The sequence below is a fragment of the Lepisosteus oculatus genome, chromosome 4 (genome assembly GCF_040954835.1).
Source record: "Lepisosteus oculatus isolate fLepOcu1 chromosome 4, fLepOcu1.hap2, whole genome shotgun sequence".
Classification (NCBI taxonomy): Eukaryota; Metazoa; Chordata; class Actinopteri; order Semionotiformes; family Lepisosteidae; genus Lepisosteus; species Lepisosteus oculatus.
The window spans coordinates 12,600,453-12,623,238 of record NC_090699.1 but is presented as its reverse complement, the minus strand read 5'-3'; the positions used below and the strand labels follow the sequence as shown (position 1 = coordinate 12,623,238).

At 60.0% G+C, this 22,786-nt stretch overlaps 1 protein-coding gene across 1 annotated transcript; it reads right to left on the bottom strand.

The window, feature by feature from the left end:
- Positions 1 to 3,497: 3,497 nt before the first annotated feature.
- On the bottom strand, positions 3,498 to 22,491 carry LOC138238349 (chromodomain-helicase-DNA-binding protein 8-like). The gene is made up of 23 exons (XM_069188693.1): positions 22,470 to 22,491; positions 21,814 to 22,024; positions 21,222 to 21,417; positions 20,917 to 21,084; positions 20,355 to 20,534; positions 19,452 to 19,562; positions 17,675 to 17,871; positions 17,313 to 17,512; positions 15,867 to 16,023; positions 14,694 to 14,783; positions 13,544 to 13,647; positions 13,320 to 13,443; positions 12,455 to 12,524; positions 12,218 to 12,269; positions 11,522 to 11,926; positions 10,071 to 10,859; positions 9,299 to 9,432; positions 8,502 to 8,738; positions 6,711 to 6,809; positions 6,392 to 6,544; positions 5,993 to 6,127; positions 5,379 to 5,483; positions 3,498 to 4,367 (listed from the first exon to the last, which is right to left on the bottom strand). Exons 2-23 carry the CDS (start codon positions 21,975 to 21,977, stop codon positions 3,939 to 3,941), a joined length of 4,299 nt encoding a protein of 1,432 aa, XP_069044794.1. The 5' UTR covers positions 21,978 to 22,024; positions 22,470 to 22,491; the 3' UTR covers positions 3,498 to 3,938.
- Between the last annotated feature and the right edge of the window lie 295 nt (positions 22,492 to 22,786).

The following is a 22,786-nucleotide window of genomic DNA, read 5'->3' as shown; positions in this document are numbered from 1 at the left end:
GGTTATCGCGTGCCGGAGCGACGTCACAGTCTCGCTGAGTCACCGGGGCAACAGATGCGGCACCACCCGCGTCGCGAGCAGGTGCCCCGCGGGAGTGGGGGGGGTCAGCGCGGGTGAGCGTCATCGTGTCCTCGTGTTTCCAGCTGGAGCGAGGGGTGACCGCAGTTCTCCTGTCCCTCCGCTCACTGACCATCTTACCCAGTTCAGTCTACCCCTGGACAGGTCACACACACACACCCTGGACAGGACACCAGCCCCTCACAGGACACACACACACCCTGGACAGGACACCAGCCCCTCACAGGACACACACACACCCTGGACAGGACACCAGCCCCTCACAGGACACACACACACACCCTGGACAGGACACCAGCCCCTCACAGGACACACACACACCCTGGACAGGACACCAGCCCCTCACAGGACACACACACACACCCTGGACAGGACACCAGCCCATCACAGGACACACACACACACACACACACACCCTGGACAGGACACCAGCCCCTCACAGGACACACACACACACCCTGGACAGGACACCAGCCCATCACAGGACACACACACCCTGGACAGGACAGGACACACACACACACACCCTGGGCAGGTAAGACATTGGGATTTGTCCTGATTTGGAAGTGATGAGAAATGACTTGGGGGGAAAAGCACCTGAACAAGATAAATTATGATGTAACTGTTACCTTGTCTAAACTTCATGAGAGGTGTTCATATAGACCGTTTTAAGTATATATATTAATGTCAAGCTGTGTGTGTTGTGATCATCGGTATTTATTTGTGAAAAGAAAATAAAGTTCATAAAAATGGAAAATAAAATCACACCAGGGCCAGTTTTCCCAGAAGACAATTAACGCACCAGCAGGGGTTTGGACTGCGGGAGGAAACTGGGGCACCTGCAGGTAACCCCCGCGGACCCTGGGGAACGTGCAGACTCCACGCGGACAGCACCCCAGGCCTGCTGTCATGAGCACTTGAGACCTCAGCTCCTCCAATTAAGCAATTAATGAGATCAAGAAGGTAACGGAGTCAGCAGGAAAACCCGAAGGAGGTTTCTCGCTCCTGGACTGGAGCCACACAACGCCACTGTAGAGCAGCAGAACACCAAGTGAGTCCGGGCCAGGAGGGAATCCAGGCCAGGTCTTTGCTCCAGGTGATGCCAATTTATCACTACGAGATTAAGCCCCCGGGCCTATTTAACAATTAAGCATCAACTCGGGGACTAGTTTACCAGCAGGGACAAAGGCCTGTAACAGCCTGTGATGGAAGAGACAAGAAAAGCCAACTCTGGTCTGAGCTAACATGGGACAGAGATGTCCAGTCACAGAGGGGTCAGTGTGTGTGTCTGCAGCAGGGCTGTCCAGTCCTGGTCCTGGAGGGGTCAGTGTGTGTGTCTGTAGCAGGGCTGTCCAGTCCCGGTCCTGGAGGGGTCAGTGTGTGTGTCTGCTGCAGGGCTGTCCAGTCCCGGTCCTGGAGGGGTCAGTGTGTGTGTCTGCAGCAGGGCTGTCCAGTCCCGGTCCTGGAGGGGTCAGTCAGTGTTTCTGCTGCAGGGCTGTCCAGTCCCGGTCCTGGAGGGGTCAGTCAGTGTGTGTGTCTGCTGCAGGGCTGTCCAGTCCTGGTCCTGGAGGGGTCAGTGTGTGTGTCTGCGGCAGGGCTGTCCAGTCCCGGTCCTGGTGGGGTCAGTCAGTGTTTCTGCTGCAGGGCTGTCCAGTCACGGTACTGGAGGGGTCAGTGTGTCTGCAGCAGGGCTGTCCAGTCCTGGTCCTGGAGGGGTCAGTGTGTCTGCAGCAGGGCTGTCCAGTCCTGGTCCTGGAGGGGTCAGTGTGTCTGCAGCAGGGCTGTCCAGTCCTGGTTCTGGAGGGGTCAGTGTGTGTGTCTGCAGCAGGGCTGTCCAGTCCTGGTCCTGGAGGGGTCAGTGTGTGTGTCTGCAGCAGGGCTGTCCAGTCCCGGTCCTGGAGGGGTCAGTCAGTGTGTGTGTCTGCAGCAGGGCTGTCCAGTCCCAGTCCTGGAGGGGTCAGTGTGTCTGCAGCAGGGCTGTCCAGTCACGGTCCTGGAGGGGTCAGTGTGTCTGCAGCAGGGCTCGAGACCTGGGAAACCTGCATGCAGAAACAGCGCCCCCTGCAGGACGAGGACTGGACACCCCCTGAAGCAGGACGCTCAGTGCTACTCCGGGGGAGCCATCGGTCCAACACTCACTCCCCACCTGCACCTGTGACAGATCCCACAGCTGGGCTCTGCAGGAAGGGCAGGAAGACACCCTCCCCACTGGGGGAGAGGGGCTGAGAGTCTGTTCTGAGCCCCGCCCCCACAGCGAGCTGACCCGACTCGTCCTGCTTGAGAAACCCGTCCGACCGCATGGCAGGGAAACTGGGAGAACGGGCCAGGAGCCCAGTCCCAGCGTCTCACACTGCTGAGGCAACGGGCTGATACTCCTGTTCACCCAGACCAGCGTCCCCGATCCCATCAAGCACCAGGCAGGGTAGAGCTTGGACAGGACCCTGGCCCATAACATCACTTTCCTGTCCCTGTACAGTCTCTTTCATCAGGAATGTCTTTTCTCAGACCCCAGCTTGCTCTCCAGGAGACACACACACAGGGAGAGAAGCTGGGGGTCAGAGCGCAGGGTCAGACATTTATACAGCACCCCTGGAGCAGCTGGGGTTCAGGGCCTCGCTCAGGGGCCCAGCGGAGTAGGATTCCTCTGCCGGCCGTAGGATTCGAACCGGCAACCTCCCGGCCCCAGGCACAGATCCTGAGCCCTTCCGGGACTGGACAGGACAGGACAGGACACACACACGACACACACACACCCTGGACAGGACAGCAGCCCCTCACAGGACACACACACACACACCCTGGACAGGACAGCAGCCCCTCACAGGACACACACACACACACTGGACAGGACAGCAGCCCCTCACAAGACACACACACACACACAAACCCTGGACAGGACAGCAGCCCCTCACAGGACACACACACACACAGACACACACCCTGGACAGGACAGCAGCCCCTCACAGGACACACACACACACACCCTGGACAGGACAGCAGCCCCTCACTGCAGCTCCTGTGCCCACAGCCGGTCGGACAAGAAGAACAGGAGGCGTCTCTGCAGATCGTGTTTATAGGTTTCTGTGGTTGGGAGTCACACACGTGGAGAGACAATTCGCAGGCAGTTTCGCATCTCTACAGAATATAATACATACAGGCCCCCCCGACTCCCCCCGCCCCCCCAATCTGACCACCTTCCAGCAGCCTGGCCAACCTGCCCCCCCACCCAGGGGCGCGAGAGTCCGCTCCGGTCCCAGGACCCAGCGGGGGGGCCCTCTCACACAGACTTCCCTGAGGGAGCCCCCCCCCGAGAGCCGGGCCCCCAAAACTCCACCCCGCTCGGTGAGCGAGCAACAAGCCCCCCTCCCCACCCGCCCCCGCCCCCCAGACAGAGCAGACGGCAGTAACTACGGCAGCACTGATCCCCAAAACTACTTTTATTTCCAATACAACCCCTGCAGGGACAGAGAGGAGACGGCTCTGCGGCTGGGCCCGCGCCCCTCCCTCCGGCCCGGCCCGGCCCGCGCGGGGAGCTCGGTTCTCTATTGTTGCTTCAAGTCCTGTTTGAGAGGAATGCCCGGGGGAGCTCCCCGCCGCCCAGAACCGGACCGGACCGACCCCAGGGAAGAGGGCAGCGGCCGGACAGACGGCGCCGGAGGCACCCCGCCACACCCCTCTCCCACCGACAAAAACAAAAACCAATTGACAAAAAAAAACAAAAAAAAAAACCCGTTAAGATATAAAACGACGAGAAACTTCAACTGAAAACGTGAGGAGCGACCCGGCCGTAACTGATCGGTCCATACAAAACGAAAGACAAACAGCGATGACGCCCCGGAAAGCGGAAGGGAGGGTTTTGGTCAATCCTCGGCGCTGGAGGAGGTGTCTGTGTTTTTGGGCATCATGGGGTCCTCCAGCAGGGCGGCCTCCCTGTCCGAGCTGTCGTAGCCCTGCGAGAGGCTGTCCCCGCCGTCAATCTCCAGGGTCCCGCCCTCCCCCAGCTCCGCCTCCAGCTTCACCTCGAAGGCGGGCTGCAGGAAGTGCGTGGGGAAGTGGGGGGAAGTGAGGTCGCCAAACGAGTCCCCGCCCTCCTCCCCCCGGCCCACCCCCGGGACCAGGGGCTCCCCGGACAGCGCCACGCCGCCGAGGAGGGGGCTCCCCACCTGAGGCTCCAGTTTAATCGAGGCTGCGGATTCGGCCAAGCCCTGCTGGGAGTGCCGGGGGCGGCGCCCCGGTTTCTTAATGTCCTCGGTGAGAATCCTGTCGAACATGGACACTGGGAGATACCCCTGAGAGACAGAGAGAGAGGGGTTAATACAGACACACTGACAGACTGGACACTCCAGTACATTAACACTGCACTGAGAGAGAGGGGTTCATACAGACACACTGACTGACTGGACACTCCAGTACATTAACACTGCCCTGAGAGAGAGGGGTTCATACAGACACACTGACTGACTGGACACTCCAGTACATTAACACTGCACTGAGAGAGAGGGGTTCATACAGACACACTGACTGACTGGACACTCCAGTACATTAACACTGCACTGAGAGAGAGGGGTTCATACAGACACACTGACTGACTGGACACTCCAGTACATTAACACTGCACTGAGAGAGGGGTTCATACAGACACACTGACTGGACACTCCAGTACATTAACACTGCACTGAGAGAGAGGGGTTCATACAGACACACTGACTGACTGGACACTCCAGTACATTAACACTGCACTGAGAGAGAGGGGTTCATACAGACACACTGACTGGACACTCCAGTACATTAACACTGCACTGAGAGAGAGGGGTTCATACAGACACACTGACTGACTGGACACTCCAGTACATTAACACTGCACTGAGAGAGAGGGGTTCATACAGACACACTGACTGGACACTCCAGTACATTAACACTGCACTGAGAGAGAGGGGTTCATACAGACACACTGACTGACTGGACACTCCAGTACATTAACACTGCACTGAGAGAGAGGGGTTCATACAGACACACTGACTGACTGGACACTCCAGTACATTAACACTGCACTGAGAGAGAGGGGTTCATACAGACACACTGACTGACTGGACACTCCAGTACATTAACACTGCACTGAGAGAGAGGGGTTCATACAGACACACTGACTGACTGGATACTCCAGTACATTAACACTGCACTGGAAGGGAGTGTCCCACACTGACAGGCTGGAGGAACTGAGTCTCTTCAGTCTGAAGGGCAGTGAACAGCCCCCTGTCGCTGTGACCTGGCCCGGGCGGGTTCTGATGCGGAGGACTCACCGATCCCCTGACGATCTGGGCCCAGTCCGCTGTGACGGCGTAGTCGGGGTTCTCCTCCAGACACTGCCTGAGCCCCCGCAGAGACGGCGCAAACGCACCCCCCAGCTGCACGACAGAGACAGAGAGGGGGAGCAGCGATGAGCCGGGGGTCCGAACGGGGAACGGGACGATGGTCGGATGGTCCCCCCTGAGTCGCACCAGCGCCAGCCTCCCAGCCACTGGTGCTGACCCGTCTCCCAGCTCGGTCTCTTTCCAGGCCGGCGGGAAGCAGCCCCCCCCCATCCCGCCCAGAACCAAGCTCTCAGCGGTACAGCTGACCCCGCTGCGACCCCACACACGCGTGCACCGCTGGGGGTGTTCGGCATACGGTCTGCCGCTGTGTACACTAACTGCCCCTCGGGGGTATTCAAGACTCTCTCTCGCTCTCTGACTGAGCCCCGAGCCCCAGGAGAAGGGAGGTGTGATGTTACGGCAGAGTCCAGCTCTCCCGTCACCACCTGTCCCCCGCCCTCTTCTGCCCTCTCACGCCCTCTCCTGTCACCAAGCCTCCCCTGCCCTCCCCCGCCCAGTCCTGAGCCGAAGGGGCCGGACTGCCCGTCTCCCGCGGGCCCCACCTTGCGGCCGGTCCGGAGGTTGATGAGCTGGACCCTCTCGGCGCCGGTCATGTCTCCCGGCTCCCTCCTCCTCTCCCGCTCCGCGGTCTTCTTCTTGCTGCCCCTCTTCCTGCGCGAGTGGCTGTCCAACAGCAGCTGAGCAGCGTGGGAACAGGGGGAGAGATGACACACCGCGCAGAGCTCCCCGAGAAAGCCAGCACCCCGACACTGGGGCAGGACAGGCCCCGCCCGGTCCGGAGCCCGGTCCCCAGTCCCAGACAGGCCTGGCCCAGACAGGCCCGGTCCCCGGTCCCAGACAGGCCTGGCCCAGTCAGGTGCAGTCCCGGTCAGGCCCAGTCCCCAGTCCCCAGTCCCCAGACGGGCCCGGCGCCCGGTCAGGCCCGGCGCAGAGAGACTCACCGGCAGCACACTGGGCTCCACCTCGTACTCCTGGTTCAGCTTCAGCCAATCGCTGAGCTCCTCCCGCTTGGGGGCGTCGTCCCCCGTCAGGACGGAGCGCGTCAGGGTGTGGATGACCGGCACGCGGCTCTCCGGGTCGGAGAATGGGTGATACTGGAACGCCAAGGACAGGGAATAAGACTGGTGGTGGTCTGAGGCATTCTGAGAAACAGGCAGCAGTTCGACCCGCCCCCCCAGCACCACGACCCCCCCGACCTCCCCTCTCTCCTTCAGCGACTCCCGCACCGGAGCTGGCAGCAGAAAGGCAGCGGTGTCTTACTGCATAGTCTCTGCGGCGGCCCCTCCTGGCTGCCCCCTCGGTCCCGGAGCCGTTGGGCAGGAGAGTCTGCTTCTGAAACGTCAGCTTCAGTCCCTCCTCCTGAGGACGAGTGAGAACAGCGTGGCCTCATGACCATGCCAGACTGACATTCGGACACTTTCACTGGGAGACCTCTGACTGGCAGTGTGACAGTGACCCCCAAGCTCCTCTCTCCCCCTCAGCAGTGTGACAGTGACCCCTGAGCTCCTCTCACCCCCTCTGACTGGCAGTGTGACAGTAACCCCTGAGCTCCTCTCTCCCCCTCAGCAGTGTGACAGTGACCCCTGAGCTCCTCTCCCCCTCAGCAGTCTGACAGTGACCCCTGAGCTCCTCTCTCCCCCTCAGCAGTCTGACAGTGACCCCTGAGCTCCTCTCTCCCCCTCAGCAGTCTGACAGTGACCCCTGAGCTCCTCTCACCCCCTCTGACTGGCAGTGTGACAGTAACCCCTGAGCTCCTCTCTCCCCCTCAGCAGTGTGACAGTGACCCCTGAGCTCCTCTCCCCCTCAGCAGTGTGACAGTGACCCCTGAGCTCCTCTCTCCCCCTCAGCAGTGTGACAATGACCCCTGAGCTCCTCTCTCCCCCTCAGCAGTCTGACAGTGACCCCTGAGCTCCTCTCACCCCCTCTGACTGGCAGTGTGACAGTAACCCCTGAGCTCCTCTCTCCCCCTCAGCAGTGTGACAGTGACCCCTGAGCTCCTCTCCCCCTCAGCAGTGTGACAGTGACCCCTGAGCTCCTCTCTCCCCCTCAGCAGTGTGACAATGACCCCTGAGCTCCTCTCTCCCCCTCAGCAGTGTGACAATGACCCCTGAGCTCCTCTCTCCCCCTCAGCAGTGTGACAATGACCCCTGAGCTCCTCTCTCCCCCTCAGCAGTGTGACAATGACCCCTGAGCTCCTCTCTCCCCCTCAGCAGTGTGACAATGACCCCTGAGCTCCTCTCTCCCCCTCAGCAGTGAGACAGTGACACCCGAGCTCCTCTCTCCCCCTCAGCAGTCTGACAGTGACCCCCGAGCTCCTCTCCCCCTCAGCAGTCTGACAGTGACCCCCGAGCTCCTCTCTCCCCCTCAGCAGTCTGACAGTGACCCCTGAGCTCCTCTCACCCCCTCTGACTGGCAGTGTGACAGTGACCCCTGAGCTCCTCTCTCCCCCTCAGCAGTGTGACAGTGACCCCTGAGCTCCTCTCACCCCCTCTGACTGGCAGTGTGACAATGACCCCTGAGCTCCTCTCTCCCCCTCAGCAGTGAGACAGTGACACCCGAGCTCCTCTCTCCCCCTCAGCAGTCTGACAGTGACCCCCGAGCTCCTCTCCCCCTCAGCAGTCTGACAGTGACCCCCGAGCTCCTCTCTCCCCCTCAGCAGTCTGACAGTGACCCCCGAGCTCCTCTCTCCCCCTCAGCAGTGAGACAGTGACCCCCAAGCTCCTCTCTCCCCCTCAGCAGTCTGACAGTGACCCCTGAGCTCCTCTCTCCTCCTCAGCAGTCTGACAGTGACCCCTGAGCTCCTCTCTCCCCCTCAGCAGTCTGACAGTGACCCCTGAGCTCCTCTCTCCCCCTCAGCAGTGTGACAGTGACCCCTGAGCTCCTCTCTCCCCCTCAGCAGTGTGACAGTGACCCCTGAGCTCCTCTCTCCCTCAGCAGTGTGACAGTGACCCCTGAGCTCCTCTCACCCCCTCTGACTGGCAGTGTGACAGTGACCCCCGAGCTCCTCTCTCCCCCTCAGCAGTCTGACAGTGACCCCTGAGCTCCTCTCACCCTCAGCAGTCTGACAGTGAACTCGGCATCCTGTGTGTCCACAGCATCAGTGTTCTTCCTTGGCAGGACACGGGTATAGCCAGGCATCGGCATTCCCTGACCCTCGGAGTCCCCCTGCTCTTCAGGGGTGCCCCCTTGGGAGACGTATGGCTCAGTGGTCATCCTCCGACCCCCGACCCAGCGACCCGTCAGCACAGCCACACAGATGCTGTCCAGGCGGTTTATCAACACGCGGTCCTGAAGGACAGGGCAAGAATTAGTGTACTGGAGTGTCCAGTCAGTCAGTGTGTCTGTATGAACCCCTCTCTCTCAGTGCAGTGTTAATGTACTGGAGTGTCCAGTCAGTCAGTGTGTCTGTATGAACCCCTCTCTCTCAGTGCAGTGTTAATGTACTGGAGTGTCCAGTCAGTCAGTGTGTCTGTATGAACCCCTCTCTCTCAGTGCAGTGTTAATGTACTGGAGTGTCCAGTCAGTCAGTGTGTCTGTATGAACCCCTCTCTCTCAGTGCAGTGTTAATGTACTGGAGTGTCCAGTCAGTCAGTGTGTCTGTATGAACCCCTCTCTCTCAGTGCAGTGTTAATGTACTGGAGTGTCCAGTCAGTCAGTGTGTCTGTATGAACCCCTCTCTCTCAGTGCAGTGTTAATGTACTGGAGTGTCCAGTCAGTCAGTGTGTCTGTATGAACCCCTCTCTCTCAGTGCAGTGTTAATGTACTGGAGTGTCCAGTCAGTCAGTGTGTCTGTATGAACCCCTCTCTCTCAGTGCAGTGTTCATGTACTGGAGTGTCCAGTCTCTCACCTTAGGCCAGTCCACTCTCTGCCTCTCTGTCTGTGTGTCCGGTGCTGCCATCTCGCTGGGACAGCCGTCCTGGGAGGGCGTGAGGGACAGCATACTGTTCTCCTCGTCCAGGTCACAGAGCTTCGGCGCCCCCACTGGAGCGGAGGTGGAATCGCACACAAGGAGAGGGAGGAGGACGAAGGGCAGGAGGGGACAGCGAGGAAGAAGGTTAACACGGCAGGGAAGAAAGTTTCTCGCCCTGCGCTGCCCTTCTCTCCCCCTGACTCCCGTTTCCACCCAGCTATCCTCCCTCTTTACCCCTCCCCTGCTCTTCTGGAGAACACCCCCCCCCTTCTGCTTCTGCCCACCTGCCCTCACCTGTCTCTTGCCCCCTTGCCCCACCCCACCGTTCAGCTCTCCTGCCCCCCTGCCCCCTTAACCCTCACCACCCTCCTGCCCCCCCGCCCTCTGCCCACCACCTCTCCCCTGCCCCCCTGCCCCTCACCCACCACCTCTCCCCTGCCCCTCACCAACCCACCACCTCTACTCTGCCCCCCCTGCCCCCCTCTGCCCACCACCTCCCCGCTTGCCCCCCCTGCCCCTCCTGCCCACCACCTCTCCCCTGCCCCTCCCCCTCCCCCCTCCTGCCCACCACCTGTCCCCTGCCCCTCCCCCTCCCCCCTCCTGCCCACCACCTGTCCCCTGCCCCTCCCCCTCCCCCCTCCTGCCCACCACCTGTCCCCTGCCCCTCCCCCTCCCCCCTCCTGCCCACCACCTGTCCCCTGCCCCTCACCTCTCTCCACCGCCCTCTTGCCCTCCGCCTCGCTGTCGCTGTCGTCCGAGAGCCCCGAGCGGTTGGTGGAGGTGGAGGAGTCGGACTCCGACTCCGAGTCCCAGTCCGAGGCCCCCTCCCCGAGCCCGTCGCCCTCGCCGTCCTCGCCTGCCCCCGCCGCCCTCCTCTTCCTCCAGCCCCAGCCCGGGCGCGGGCCCCGGCCCTCGAACCCGCCGCCGGCCGCGGGGGCGTCCAGTGCGCCGCCCCCGCCCAGCCGCGCCTCCCTCTCGTCCTGGCCACTGCCCCCGCCCCCCCCGGGCGGCGGGCCCTCCCCCGCGACGCTGGGCCCCGCCCCCCCGGGGGACCCCCCCGGGCCCCGGCCCCACCCGCTGGGGGGCGTGTCCCGGGGCGGGGAGGCGGGGTCGGCCGAGAGCGGCGCCGGCGGGTGCGGGCCGGTCAGCGAGGGCGTGGAGCTGCGGGACTGGGCCTGGGAGGCGCAGCGGGCCGGGTTCTGCTGCAGGAAGGCCCGCCGGGCCTGCTGGAAGCTGAGGCCCGGGTCGGGGAAGAGGGAGTGCTCGGTGCGGCTCACCCCGTGCCGGGCCGCGCCCAGCAGCAGCTCGCGGTCGTGCTGCGGCGTCCTCCACCACAGCGGCAGCTCGGGGCCCGGCTGGACCAGCGCCAGGCGCTCCTCCAGCGCCGGGTGGGGGAGGACCTGCTCCCGGACGCGGCGCAGCAGGCCGATGCGGTACAGCGTCCGCGAGGCCCGCTCCTCGGTGATCGGGGCGATGGACAGGGAGGGGTCGGCCGGCTCTGTGGAGGGGGGGGGGGGGGTTACTCTCTGCAGGGACAGAGGTCGGCGCTCCTGGACTTCCTGCTCTCCCTCCTTCCCCGCCTGCGCCTGCCACGCTGACAGGCCTCTGGATTCACTCCAGATGGAGGGTGCCAACACGCTCCGCCCTTCACCCACTTCTGTCCTGCCCCACCCCCTGCACCCCTTCCTCTTGTCCCGCCCCTTCCTCTCCTTGCCCCACCCCTTCCTCTCCCGTGCCTACACTCACCCCGCCCCTTCCTGTCCTGCCCCACCCCCTGCACCCCTTCCTCTTGTCCCGCCCCTTCCTCTCCCCTTGCCCCGCCCCTTCCTCTCCCCTGCCTACACTCGCCCCACCCCTTCCTCTTGTCCCGCCCCCTCCTCTCCCGTGCCTACGCTCGCCCCGCCCCTTCCTCTCCCCTCACCCCGCCCCTTCCTCTCCCCTTGCTCTCCTGTGCCTACCCTCGCCCCGCCCCTTCCTCTCCCTCTTGCCCCTTAGTCGCCCACGCCTACCCTCGCCCCACCCTTCCTCCCCCCCGCACTAGCCCCGCCCCTTCCTCTCCGACGTCTACCGTCGCCCCGCCCCTTCCTCTCCTGCCCCCCACCGCCCCTTCCTCTCCCGCCCCCCCCTCTCCCACCCTCGCCTCGCCCCGCCCCTTCTCACCCTCTCCGGGCAGGTGGCAGACCCGGCGGCACATGGCGGTGAAGTTGCTGAAGTAGCGGGTCAGGCTCTCGTCCGTCTTCTTGTCCAGCCGGGCGAACGAGCGGAACCGCCGCCAGTCCAGCCCCCCGCCGCCCGGGGCCACCTCCACGCCGAACGTCGACACCACGCGGTAGAAGTCGCACTCCTCCCTCCGCGTCCACCTCTGCTGCCGCTCGCGCCGGGCGATCTCCTTCAGCTTGTACGCGGCCTCGCAGCGCCGCCGCCGCCGGTCGCCCTTCTCCGCCGCCTCCATCTTGAGCTGCTCGCGGCGGTAGCTGCGCTGGTAGGCCGTGATCAGGCGCCGCAGCCGGGCTGTGAGCGACGAGCCGGTCGGCCAGTAGGACGCCCCCGTCTGGGTCACCTGGCCTGCAGGGAGGGGGAACGCAGCGACCGTGACGCGGGGCCGCGGGGCCACAGGCCGCAGAAGCGACTTGATTCTGCGATCGAGAGACGGGCCGGATGAGGCCCCTGACCCGACGGCGACCCCGCGAGCTACAGGGAGCGGGGGACCGCCTCTCGCACCCGGGGCCTCTCCTGTCCAGCCAGGGCTCCCGCCGCCCTGACCTCTTCTCGGGACCCCCTGGGGCCACACACAGACACACACACCTCCCCGCCCCCCCCCCCCGGTGGCACACGGCCGGGGCTCAGGGTACTGACCTTCCTCCCCGTCCACCACGCAGATCTCCTCGTCCATCATGAGGGAGTCACTCTGGGGGAGAGGGGAGAGGGGAGAGGTTAAGGCCAGGAGAAAGGGAGAGAGAGCCCCTGCCTCCGTCGAAGACGGCTCCGCGTACGAGACAGGGCAGGCACAGCGCCGCAGCCGAGAGCAGCCCCCGCCAGATGTCCGCACGCACCCCCTCACCCCCCCCACTGAACCCCGATACGCCCCCTCACCTCCTCCTCCGGCTCCTTGGTCAGGCCAGGCTTGAACTCGGGGTCCTCACCCTCCTTCTCAAACTCTGCCCTGAAACACACACACGGGCGGACGGCAAGCAAGTGTTATTACACTGTTATTACCTGCAGGGAAGCGTCACTGCCAGCAAGCACACTGTCAAAATGCTACCCTGAAGTGTTATTACACTGTTATAACTGGCAGGAAAGCATCACTGCCAGCAAGCACACTGTCAAAATGCTACCCTGAAGTGTTATTACACTGTTATAGCTGGCAGGGAAGCGTCACTGCCAGCAAGCACACTGTCAAAATGCTACCCTGAAGTGTTATTACACTGTTATAGCTGGCAGGGAAGCGTCACTGCCAGCAAGCCCACTGTCAAAAATGCTACCCTGAAGTGTTATTACCTGCAGGAAAGCATCACTGCCAGCAAGCCCACTGTCAAAATGCTACCCGAAGTGTTATTACACTGTTATTACCTGCAGGAAAGCATCACTGCCAGCAAGCACACTGTCAAAATGCTGAAGTGTTATTACAGTGTAATTATCAATGAGGAAAGTGTCACTGCAGTAAGTAAACCATTATAAAGCTCTTATTACCAGCCTGAAAACATCACCAAAAACTGTACGGCCAGATACAAAGTATTACCAGCAGACAGTATTAGACACAAGGCTCTTCTTTACACAGAGGGTGGTGGGGGTGTGGAACAGACAGCTGGCTGAGGTCCCGGGATCGATTAGCAACTAACGCCCAGACGGGCCCGACAGGCCCTGCTCTCCCGAGACACCCGTGTAGAGCTCGCGAGTCGGCACCCTGCTCTCGCGCCAGCGCCCCTGTCCCCTGCCGAGGTCGCGAGCCGGCCCTCACCCCTCGCCGAGCTCGGCGTCCGCGCCGCGCTGCTCCGCGTCGATGGCCTGGTCGTCGGGGCGGCCCACTCTCTCCAGGAAGCACAGGCAGGGGTCGGCGCGCATGGTCGTGTACTTCTCGTACCCTGAGACGAGGACAGAGGGGGGGAGAGAGGGTTGAGCGGAGCACAGGGCAGGACGCCGGTCCGCTCGGAGGGGCGCGGCGGCGCGGCGGAGACTCCTCACCGTGTTTGAAGACGCCGATCAGCAGGGACTTGTCGGCCTCCGAGTCCCACCAGCGAGCCGGGACCTCCAGCTGGTCCATCTCTGGCATCCAGATATCAATCTCCCTGAGAGAGAGAGAGAGGGGTTCATACAGACACACTGACTGACTGGACACTCCAGTACATTAACACTGCACTGAGAGAGAGAGGGGTTCATACAGACACCCTGACTGACTGGACACTCCAGTACATTAACACTGCACTGAGAGAGAGGGGTTCATACAGACACACTGACTGACTGGACACTCCAGTACATTAACACTGCACTGAGAGAGAGGGGTTCATACAGACACACTGACTGACTGGACACTCCAGTACATTAACACTGCACTGAGAGAGAGGGGTTCATACAGACACACTGACTGGACACTCCAGTACATTAACACTGCACTGAGAGAGAGGGGTTCATACAGACACACTGACTGACTGGACACTCCAGTACATTAACACTGCACTGAGAGAGAGGGGTTCATACAGACACACTGACTGACTGGACACTCCAGTACATTAACACTGCACTGAGAGAGGGGTTCATACAGACACACTGACTGACTGGACACTCCAGTACATTAACACTGCACTGAGAGAGAGGGGTTCATACAGACACACTGACTGACTGGACACTCCAGTACATTAACACTGCACTGAGAGAGAGGGGTTCATACAGACACACTGACTGACTGGACACTCCAGTACATTAACACTGCACTGAGAGAGAGGGGTTCATACAGACACACTGACTGACTGGACACTCCAGTACATTAACACTGCACTGAGAGAGAGGGGTTCATACAGACACACTGACTGACTGGACACTCCAGTACATTAACACTGCACTGAGAGAGAGGGGTTCATACAGACACACTGACTGACTGGACACTTCAGTACATTAACACTGCACTGAGAGAGAGGGGTTCATACAGACACACTGACTGACTGGACACTCCAGTACATTAACACTGCACTGAGAGAGAGGGGTTCATACAGACACACTGACTGACTGGACACTCCAGTACATTAACACTGCACTGAGAGAGAGGGGTTCATACAGACACACTGACTGACTGGACACTCCAGTACATTAACACTGCACAGAGATAGAGGGGGGTTACCTGGCGTCTGCCCCTCTCAGGACCCTGTCAGCCTGGTCCCCAATCACCTCCTGTCTGAGGTAGTACAGCATCCGCACCCTCAACAGTACCCTGGGACAGAGAGAGAACAGAGACAGCTCAGCCCTGCAGTGATGCTCAGTGCTTCAGCAATGACCAGCCCAGATCAGAAGAGCCTCCAGTCCTACAGGGGAGGACACTGGAGAGCTGCAGCCCGGTGTGTGATCATCCGTCACAGCCTGAAGACCACAGAGCCAGTCGCTGGCACGACAAAACAATGAGGCAGAGAGAGACAGGCCCTACGTCTTGCACTGGTGCTTGAGACACAGAGAGAGACAGAGACACAGAGAGAGAGAGAGACAGGCTGTACTTGCTGCACTGGTGCTACACAGAGAGAGACAGAGACAGGCCCTACGTCTTACACTGGAGCTTGAGACACAGAGAGAGACAGAGACAGGCCCTACGTCTTACACTGGAGCTTGAGACACAGAGAGAGACAGAGACAGGCCCTACGTCTTACACTGGAGCTTGAGAGACAGAGACACAGAGAGAGAGAGACAGGTCATACTTGCTGCACTGGTACTTGAGACACAGAGAGAGACAGAGACACAGACGGAGAGAGACGGGCCCTACTTGTTGAACTGGTACTTGAGACACAGAGAGAGACAGAGACAGGCCCTACATCTTACACTGGAGCTTGAGACACAGAGAGAGACAGAGACAGGCCCTACGCTTACACTGGAGCTTGAGACACAGAGAGAGACAGAGACAGGCCCTACGTCTTACACTGGAGCTTGAGACACAGAGAGACACAGAGAGACACAGAGAGACACAGAGAGACACAGAGAGACACAGAGAGACGGGCCCTACTTGTTGCACTGGTGCTTGAGACACAGAGAGAGAGACGGGCCCTACTTGTTGCACTGGTGCTTGAGACACAGAGAGAGAGACAGAGAGAGAGACGGGCCCTACTTGTTGCACTGGTGCTTGAGACACAGAGAGACACAGAGAGAGACGGGCCCTACTTGTTGCACTGGTGCTTGAGACACAGAGAGACACAGAGAGAGACGGGCCCTACTTGTTGCACTGGTGCTTGAGACACAGAGAGAGAGACGGGCCCTACTTGTTGCACTGGTGCTTGAGACACAGAGAGACACAGAGAGAGACGGGCCCTACTTGTTGCACTGGTGCTTGAGGTGCTTGCGGTAGCTGTCGTCCAGCAGCAGTGTGTCCGGGTTGTACTTGCGGATCCACTCCACCTTCTGGATATCGAAGGAGCTCTGGGCCTTCACCCGCTTCCCCTTCCTGCCCCGCGGCACCGGGATCGAGAGGCCTGCAGGGGAGCGAGAGCGAGACCAGATGAAATTGAGAGAGAGACAGGGGGGCAGACTGACCGGAGAGGGAGAGAGAGAGAGAGAGAGAGACAGGGGGGCAGACTGACCGGAGAGAGAGAGAGAGACAGGGGGGCAGACTGACCGGAGAGAGAGAGAGACAGGGGGGCAGACTGACCGGAGAGAGAGACAGGGGGGCAGGAGGGCAGACTGACCGGAGAGGGAGAGAGACAGGGGGGCAGACTGACCGGAGAGAGAGACAGGGGGGCAGGAGGGCAGACTGACCGGAGAGAGAGACAGGGGGGCAGGAGGGCAGACTGACCGGAGAGAGAGACAGGGGGGCAGGAGGGCAGACTGACCGGAGAGGGAGAGAGACAGGGGGGCAGACTGACCGGAGAGGGAGAGAGAGAGAGAGACAGGGAGGCAGACTGACCGGAGAGGGAGAGAGAGAGAGAGACAGACTGACCGGAGAGGGAGAGAGAGGCAGGGAGGCAGACTGACCGGAGAGGGAGAGAGAGACAGGGAGGCAGACTGACCGGAGAGGGAGAGAGAGAGAGAGACAGACTGACCGGAGAGGGAGAGAGAGAGAGAGACAGACTGACCGGAGAGGGAGAGAGAGGCAGGGAGGCAGACTGACCGGAGAGGGAGAGAGAGAGAGAGACAGACTGACCGGAGAGGGAGAGAGAGGCAGGGAGGCAGACTGACCGGAGAGGGAGAGAGAGGCAGGGAGGCAGACTGACCGGAGAGGGAGAGAGAGACAGGGAGGCAGACTGACCGGAGAGGGAAAGAGAGAGAGAGAGACAGACTGACCGGAGAGGGAAAGAGAGAGAGAGAGACAGACTGACCGGAGAGGGAGAGAGAGGCAGGGAGGCAGACTGACCGGAGAGGGAGAGAGAGGCAGGGAGGCAGACTGACCGGAGAGGGAGAGAGAGACAGGGGGGCAGACTGACCGGAGAGGGAGAGAGAGACAGGGGGGCAGACTGACCGGAGAGGGAGAGAGAGACAGGGGGGCAGACTGACCGGAGAGGGAGAGGGACTGACCGGAGAGGGAGAGAGAGACAGGGAGGCAGACTGACCGGAGAGGGAAAGAGAGACAGGGAGACAGACTGACCGGAGAGGGAGAGGGACTGACCGGAGAGGGAGAGAGAGACAGGGAGGCAGACTGACCGGAGAGGGAAAGAGAGACAGGGAGACAGACTGACCGGAGAGGTAGAGGGAGAGAGACTGACCGGAGAGGGAGAGAGAGAGAGACTGACCGGAGAGGGAGAGAGAGACAGGGAGAGGGACTGACCGGAGTGGTTGTGCAGGGCGCGTGTCCGCCCGTTCTCCGGGGGCGTGATGAGCTCCCAGATGAAGCTCTTGATGTTCTCGTCGCCGCGGTAGTGCAGCAGGCAGTACACCAAGATCACGCGGCAGATGGTCTCCACGTCGCGCTCCGACAGCCGGCGCTTGAACCGCGCGTGGGACAGGATGTCCCGCCAGCGCCCCCACCTGGAGACGCGGGGAGGGGAGAGTGCCGCCGGTCACAACCTCACAGGCTCCCGGGGGGCCAGACACGGGTCCGAGGGGCACCGAGCGAGGCTGATCGTCACAGACACCCCAGCCTGACCCCCGAACCCCCTCCCCCGAACAGAGGAGAGCGGCGAGACCCACCCGTAGACCAGCAGGTGCTTCTCGACCCGGAAGCAGTCCGTGCGCCCGTAGCCGTGGTGCCGGTCGGAACGCCGAGACCGCGGGCGCTCCTCTTCCTCGCTGTCCAGGTCGGAGAACTCCACGATGTCGTCCTCCCGCAGAGAGCTGAACTGTCGAGTCTGCTTCCTGACACGAGGCGTGTCTATCACCAGGGTATTCTGAGAGAGAGGGGTTCATACAGACACCATCATGAGGGAGTCACTGACTGACTGGACACTCCAGTACATTAACACTGCACTGAGAGAGAGAGGTTCATACAGACACACTGACTGGACACTCCAGTACATTAACACTGCACTGAGAGAGAGGGGTTCATACAGACACTGACTGGACACTCCAGTACATTAACACTGCACTGAGAGAGAGGGGTTCATACAGACACACTGACTGACTGGACACTCCAGTACATTAACACTGCACTGAGAGAGAGGGGTTCATACAGACACACTGACTGACTGGACACTCCAGTACATTAACACTGCACTGAGAGAGAGGGGTTCATACAGACACACTGACTGACTGGACACTCCAGTACATTAACACTGCACTGAGAGAGAGGGGTTCATACAGACACACTGACTGACTGGACACTCCAGTACATTAACACTGCACTGAGAGAGAGGGGTTCATACAGACACACTGACTGACTGGACACTCCAGTACATTAACACTGCACTGAGAGAGAGGGGTTCATACAGACACACTGACTGACTGGACACTCCAGTACATTAACACTGCCCTGAGAGAGAGGGGTTCATACAGACACACTGACTGGACACTCCAGTACATTAACACTGCACTGAGAGAGAGGGGTTCATACAGACACCCTGACTGGACACTCCAGTACATTAACACTGCACTGAGAGAGAGGGGTTCATACAGACACACTGACTGGACACTCCAGTACATTAACACTGCACTGAGAGAGAGGGGTTCATACAGACACTGACTGGACACTCCAGTACATTAACACTGCACTGAGATAGAGGGGTTCATACAGACACACTGACTGACTGGACACTCCAGTACATTAACACTGCACTGAGAGAGAGGGGTTCATACAGACACACTGACTGGACACTCCAGTACATTAACACTGCACTGAGAGAGAGGGGTTCATACAGACACACTGACTGACTGGACACTCCAGTACATTAACACTGCACTGAGAGAGAGGGGTTCATACAGACACACTGACTGACTGGACACTCCAGTACATTAACACTGCACTGAGAGAGAGGGGTTCATACAGACACACTGACTGGACACTCCAGTACATTAACACTGCACTGAGAGAGAGGGGTTCATACAGACACCCTGACTGGACACTCCAGTACATTAACACTGCACTGAGAGAGAGGGGTTCATACAGACACACTGACTGGACACTCCAGTACATTAACACTGCACTGAGAGAGAGGGGTTCATACAGACACACTGACTGGACACTCCAGTACATTAACACTGCACTGAGAGAGAGGGGTTCATACAGACACACTGACTGACTGGACACTCCAGTACATAAACACTGCACTGAGAGAGAGGGGTTCATACAGACACACTGACTGACTGGACACTCCAGTACATTAACACTGCACTGAGAGAGAGGGGTTCATACAGACACACTGACTGGACACTCCAGTACATTAACACTGCACTGAGAGAGAGGGGTTCATACAGACACACTGACTGGACACTCCAGTACATTAACACTGCACTGAGAGAGATGCCACTGTACCTTCCTGTTGATTGAATCCAGGTCGATGTCGGCCTTCTTAGCCCACTTCTGCCAGAAGTTCGGGTCGTCCAGGGCAATGTCAGTCCGGTTTTCTGACGCAACAAAACTAGCCTGGATGGACAGACCAGAGTTACACAAGCAAATGCAAAGGTCAAACACACACTCACACCCACCTGCAACATGGCAGGTGTCCCACACTCGCACTCCCTAACTCAGGCCAATGAAAAACACCTGGTGACTTATGTTATAGAAACCAGCCAGAGAAAAGACAGGCGTCCCACACTCGCAAACTCGCTCCCAAAGGTAAAACACCAGGCGTCCTACACCCGCAAACACATGCTCTACAGTCCCAAGCTCACACTCAAAGATCAATTTGACAGGCGTTCCACTCTTGCAAGCTCACACTCAAAGATCAATTTGACAGGCGTCCTACAGTCCCGAGCTCACGCTCGTAGATCAATTTGACAGGCGTCCCACAGTCCCGAGCTCACGCTCAAAGATCAATTTGACAGGCGTCCCAGTCGCGAGCTCACGCTCGTAGATCAATTTGACAGGCGTCCCACAGTCCCAAGCTCACGCTCGTAGATCAATTTGACAGGCGTCCCACAGTCCCGAGCTCACGCTCGTAGATCAATTTGACAGGCGTCCCACAGTCGCAAGCTCATGCTCGTAGATCAATTTGACAGGCGTCCCACAGTTGCAAGCTCACGCTCGCAGATCAATTTGACAGGCGTCCCAGTCGCAAGCTCACGCTCAAAGATCAATTTCCTACACCCGCAAACTCATGCTCATAGATCAATCTGGCAGGCTTCCCACACTCACGAGCTCATGCCCAAAGGCGAAACAGCAGGCGTCCTACACTCGCACGCCGCCTGAAAGCACTGGACAGGAGCGGCATCTGACCTTGGAGAAGGTGGAGCCCTTGCCCTCGCTCTCGATGGTGATGGTGGTGGCTCGGCGCTGCAGGATCTGGTCGATGTCCTCCTCGCAGAACTTGTTCCCCTCGTCCCCCTCGTCCATGATGGCCGCGTACGCCCCCTTCCGCAGCAGGTCCTCGATCTCCTTCTTCGAGAACTGCTGGATCTGCGGGAGGGGGGAGACGGAGGAGCGCGTCGTCAAGCACCGTGGCCGAGCGGGAAGGAGGGAGAGCGAAGAAAGACGCAGCAGACAAGAGCGGAGGACAGCTCAAGCAGGGGGCTGCGTCAGCATGCGTATGTTGCAAAGGAACAGATGAAGGTTTACTTCAGGCTGGAAGAACTTCTCCGCCGTGAAACCACACCAGAAGCAGGCCGCACAGCTGGGACGCTGCGTTTCTTCCGTTTTCATTTCAGCGTTTAACAGACCTTTACCCACTCTCCTTCGCCAGACTGAAGGACGGCCGATCTGCAAACGGAAGCAGGGAAAACCGCCAAGCGGGGAGGCGGTCTCCCGGGGAGAGGCAGGGGGCCGGGTGGGACGCACTGACCCCGTTGACGTTGCTCTCCTTGCCGCTCATGCTCTGCAGCACGGCCTTGTCCAGCCCCAGCTTCAGGCTGGCCTTGTCGAACATCTCCCTCTCGTAGGAGTTGCGCGTGATGAGCCGGTACACCTTCACCGCCTTGGACTGGCCGATGCGGTGGCACCGCGCCTGGGCCTGTGGGGGGGTGGAGAGACTGGGAGATTAGCTGCGAGGAACTGGCCAACGGCAGTACCGATGGCGGCTCCTTCCCCGGCCCGGTCTGATGACGGGAATCCGGACCGGCAGGAGCCCGGAGGGGCGGCGCGGCTCACCTGCAGGTCGTTCTGGGGGTTCCAGTCCGAGTCGAAGATGATGCAGGTGTCGGCGGCCGTCAGGTTGATGCCCAGCCCCCCCGCCCGCGTGCACAGCAGGAAGACGAAGCGGTCCGAGTCCGGGCGGCTGAAGCGGTCGATGGCGGCCTGCCGCAGGTTCCCGCGCACGCGCCCGTCGATGCGCTCGTACAGGTACCTGCCGGGGAGGCACGGGACACGCCCAGCTCAGAGCGGCGGACGGGGACACGCGCGAGACGGACGCGATGACGCGCCCCCTCACGATCTAAACCACCGCACACCCGGCGCGGCGAGAATCACCGCAGCTGGGCGCCGCGACCCACGACTCAGCCGCAGGAAACACTCATTAGAATTATAATAATAATAATAATAATAATAATAATAATTGCTTACACTGATATAGCTCTTTTCTGGACACTCCACTCAAAGTGCTTTACAGGTCATGGGGATCCCCTCCACCCCCACCAGTGTGCGGCCCCCCGCAATGGGATGCTGATCACACCCATTACAGGAAAACGCTGCTCCTCGTGCCAGTGAAACCCACCCACAGCTCCGGTGCTGCACCCCCACTGACCTCTTGTGGATGAGGTAGTCCTCCAGGATGTCCAGGCAGCGCACCATCTGGGAGAAGATGAGCACCTTGTGGCCGCCGGCCTTCAGCTTGGGCAGCAGCTTGTCGATCAGCACCAGCTTGCCGGCGGAGCGCACCAGGGCCTGCAGGTGGAAGTCGGGGGCCATGGGGTCGTAGACCTCCCTGAGCTCACACAGGATCTTCTCCTCCGCCCCTGAGGCAGAGAGAGAGAGAAAGAGGCGGGGGGAGGAGATATTAACAGATGGGTGGGTGGCTGCAGCAGGTGGTGAGCACTAACGAGCGTTAATGAGTGTTAATTACCCGTGAAGAGGTAAGGGTGGCTGCAGCAGCAGGTGGAGCAGCACTAACGAGCGTTAATGAGTGTTAATTACCGGTGATGAGGTAGGGGTGTCTGCAGCAGCAGGTGAGCACTAACGAGCGTTAATTACCGGTGATGAGGTAGGGGTGGCTGGAGCAGGAGGAGGTGGGCACTAACGAGCGTTAATGAGTGTTAATTACCGTGATGAGGTAGGGGTGGCTGCAGCAGCAGACAGGTGAGCACTAACGAGTGTTAATGAGTGTTAATTACTGGTGATGAGGTAGGGGTGGCTGCAGCAGCAGCAGGTGGGCACTAACGAGCGTTAATGAGTGTTAATTACCCGTGATGAGGTAGGGGTGGCTGCAGCAGCAGGTGAGCACTAACGAGCGTTAATGAGTGTTAATTACCAGTGATGAGGTAGGGGTGGCTGCAGCAGGAGGTGGGCACTAACGAGTGTTAATGAGTGTTAATTACCGTGATGAGGTAGGGGTGGCTGCAGCAGCAGGAGGTGAGCACTAACGAGCGTTAATGAGTGTTAATTACCCGTGATGAGGTAGGGGTGGCTGCAGCAGCAGGTGAGCACTAACGAGCGTTAATGAGTGTTAATTACCAGTGATGAGGTAGGGGTGGCTGCAGCAGCAGGAGGTGAGCACTAAC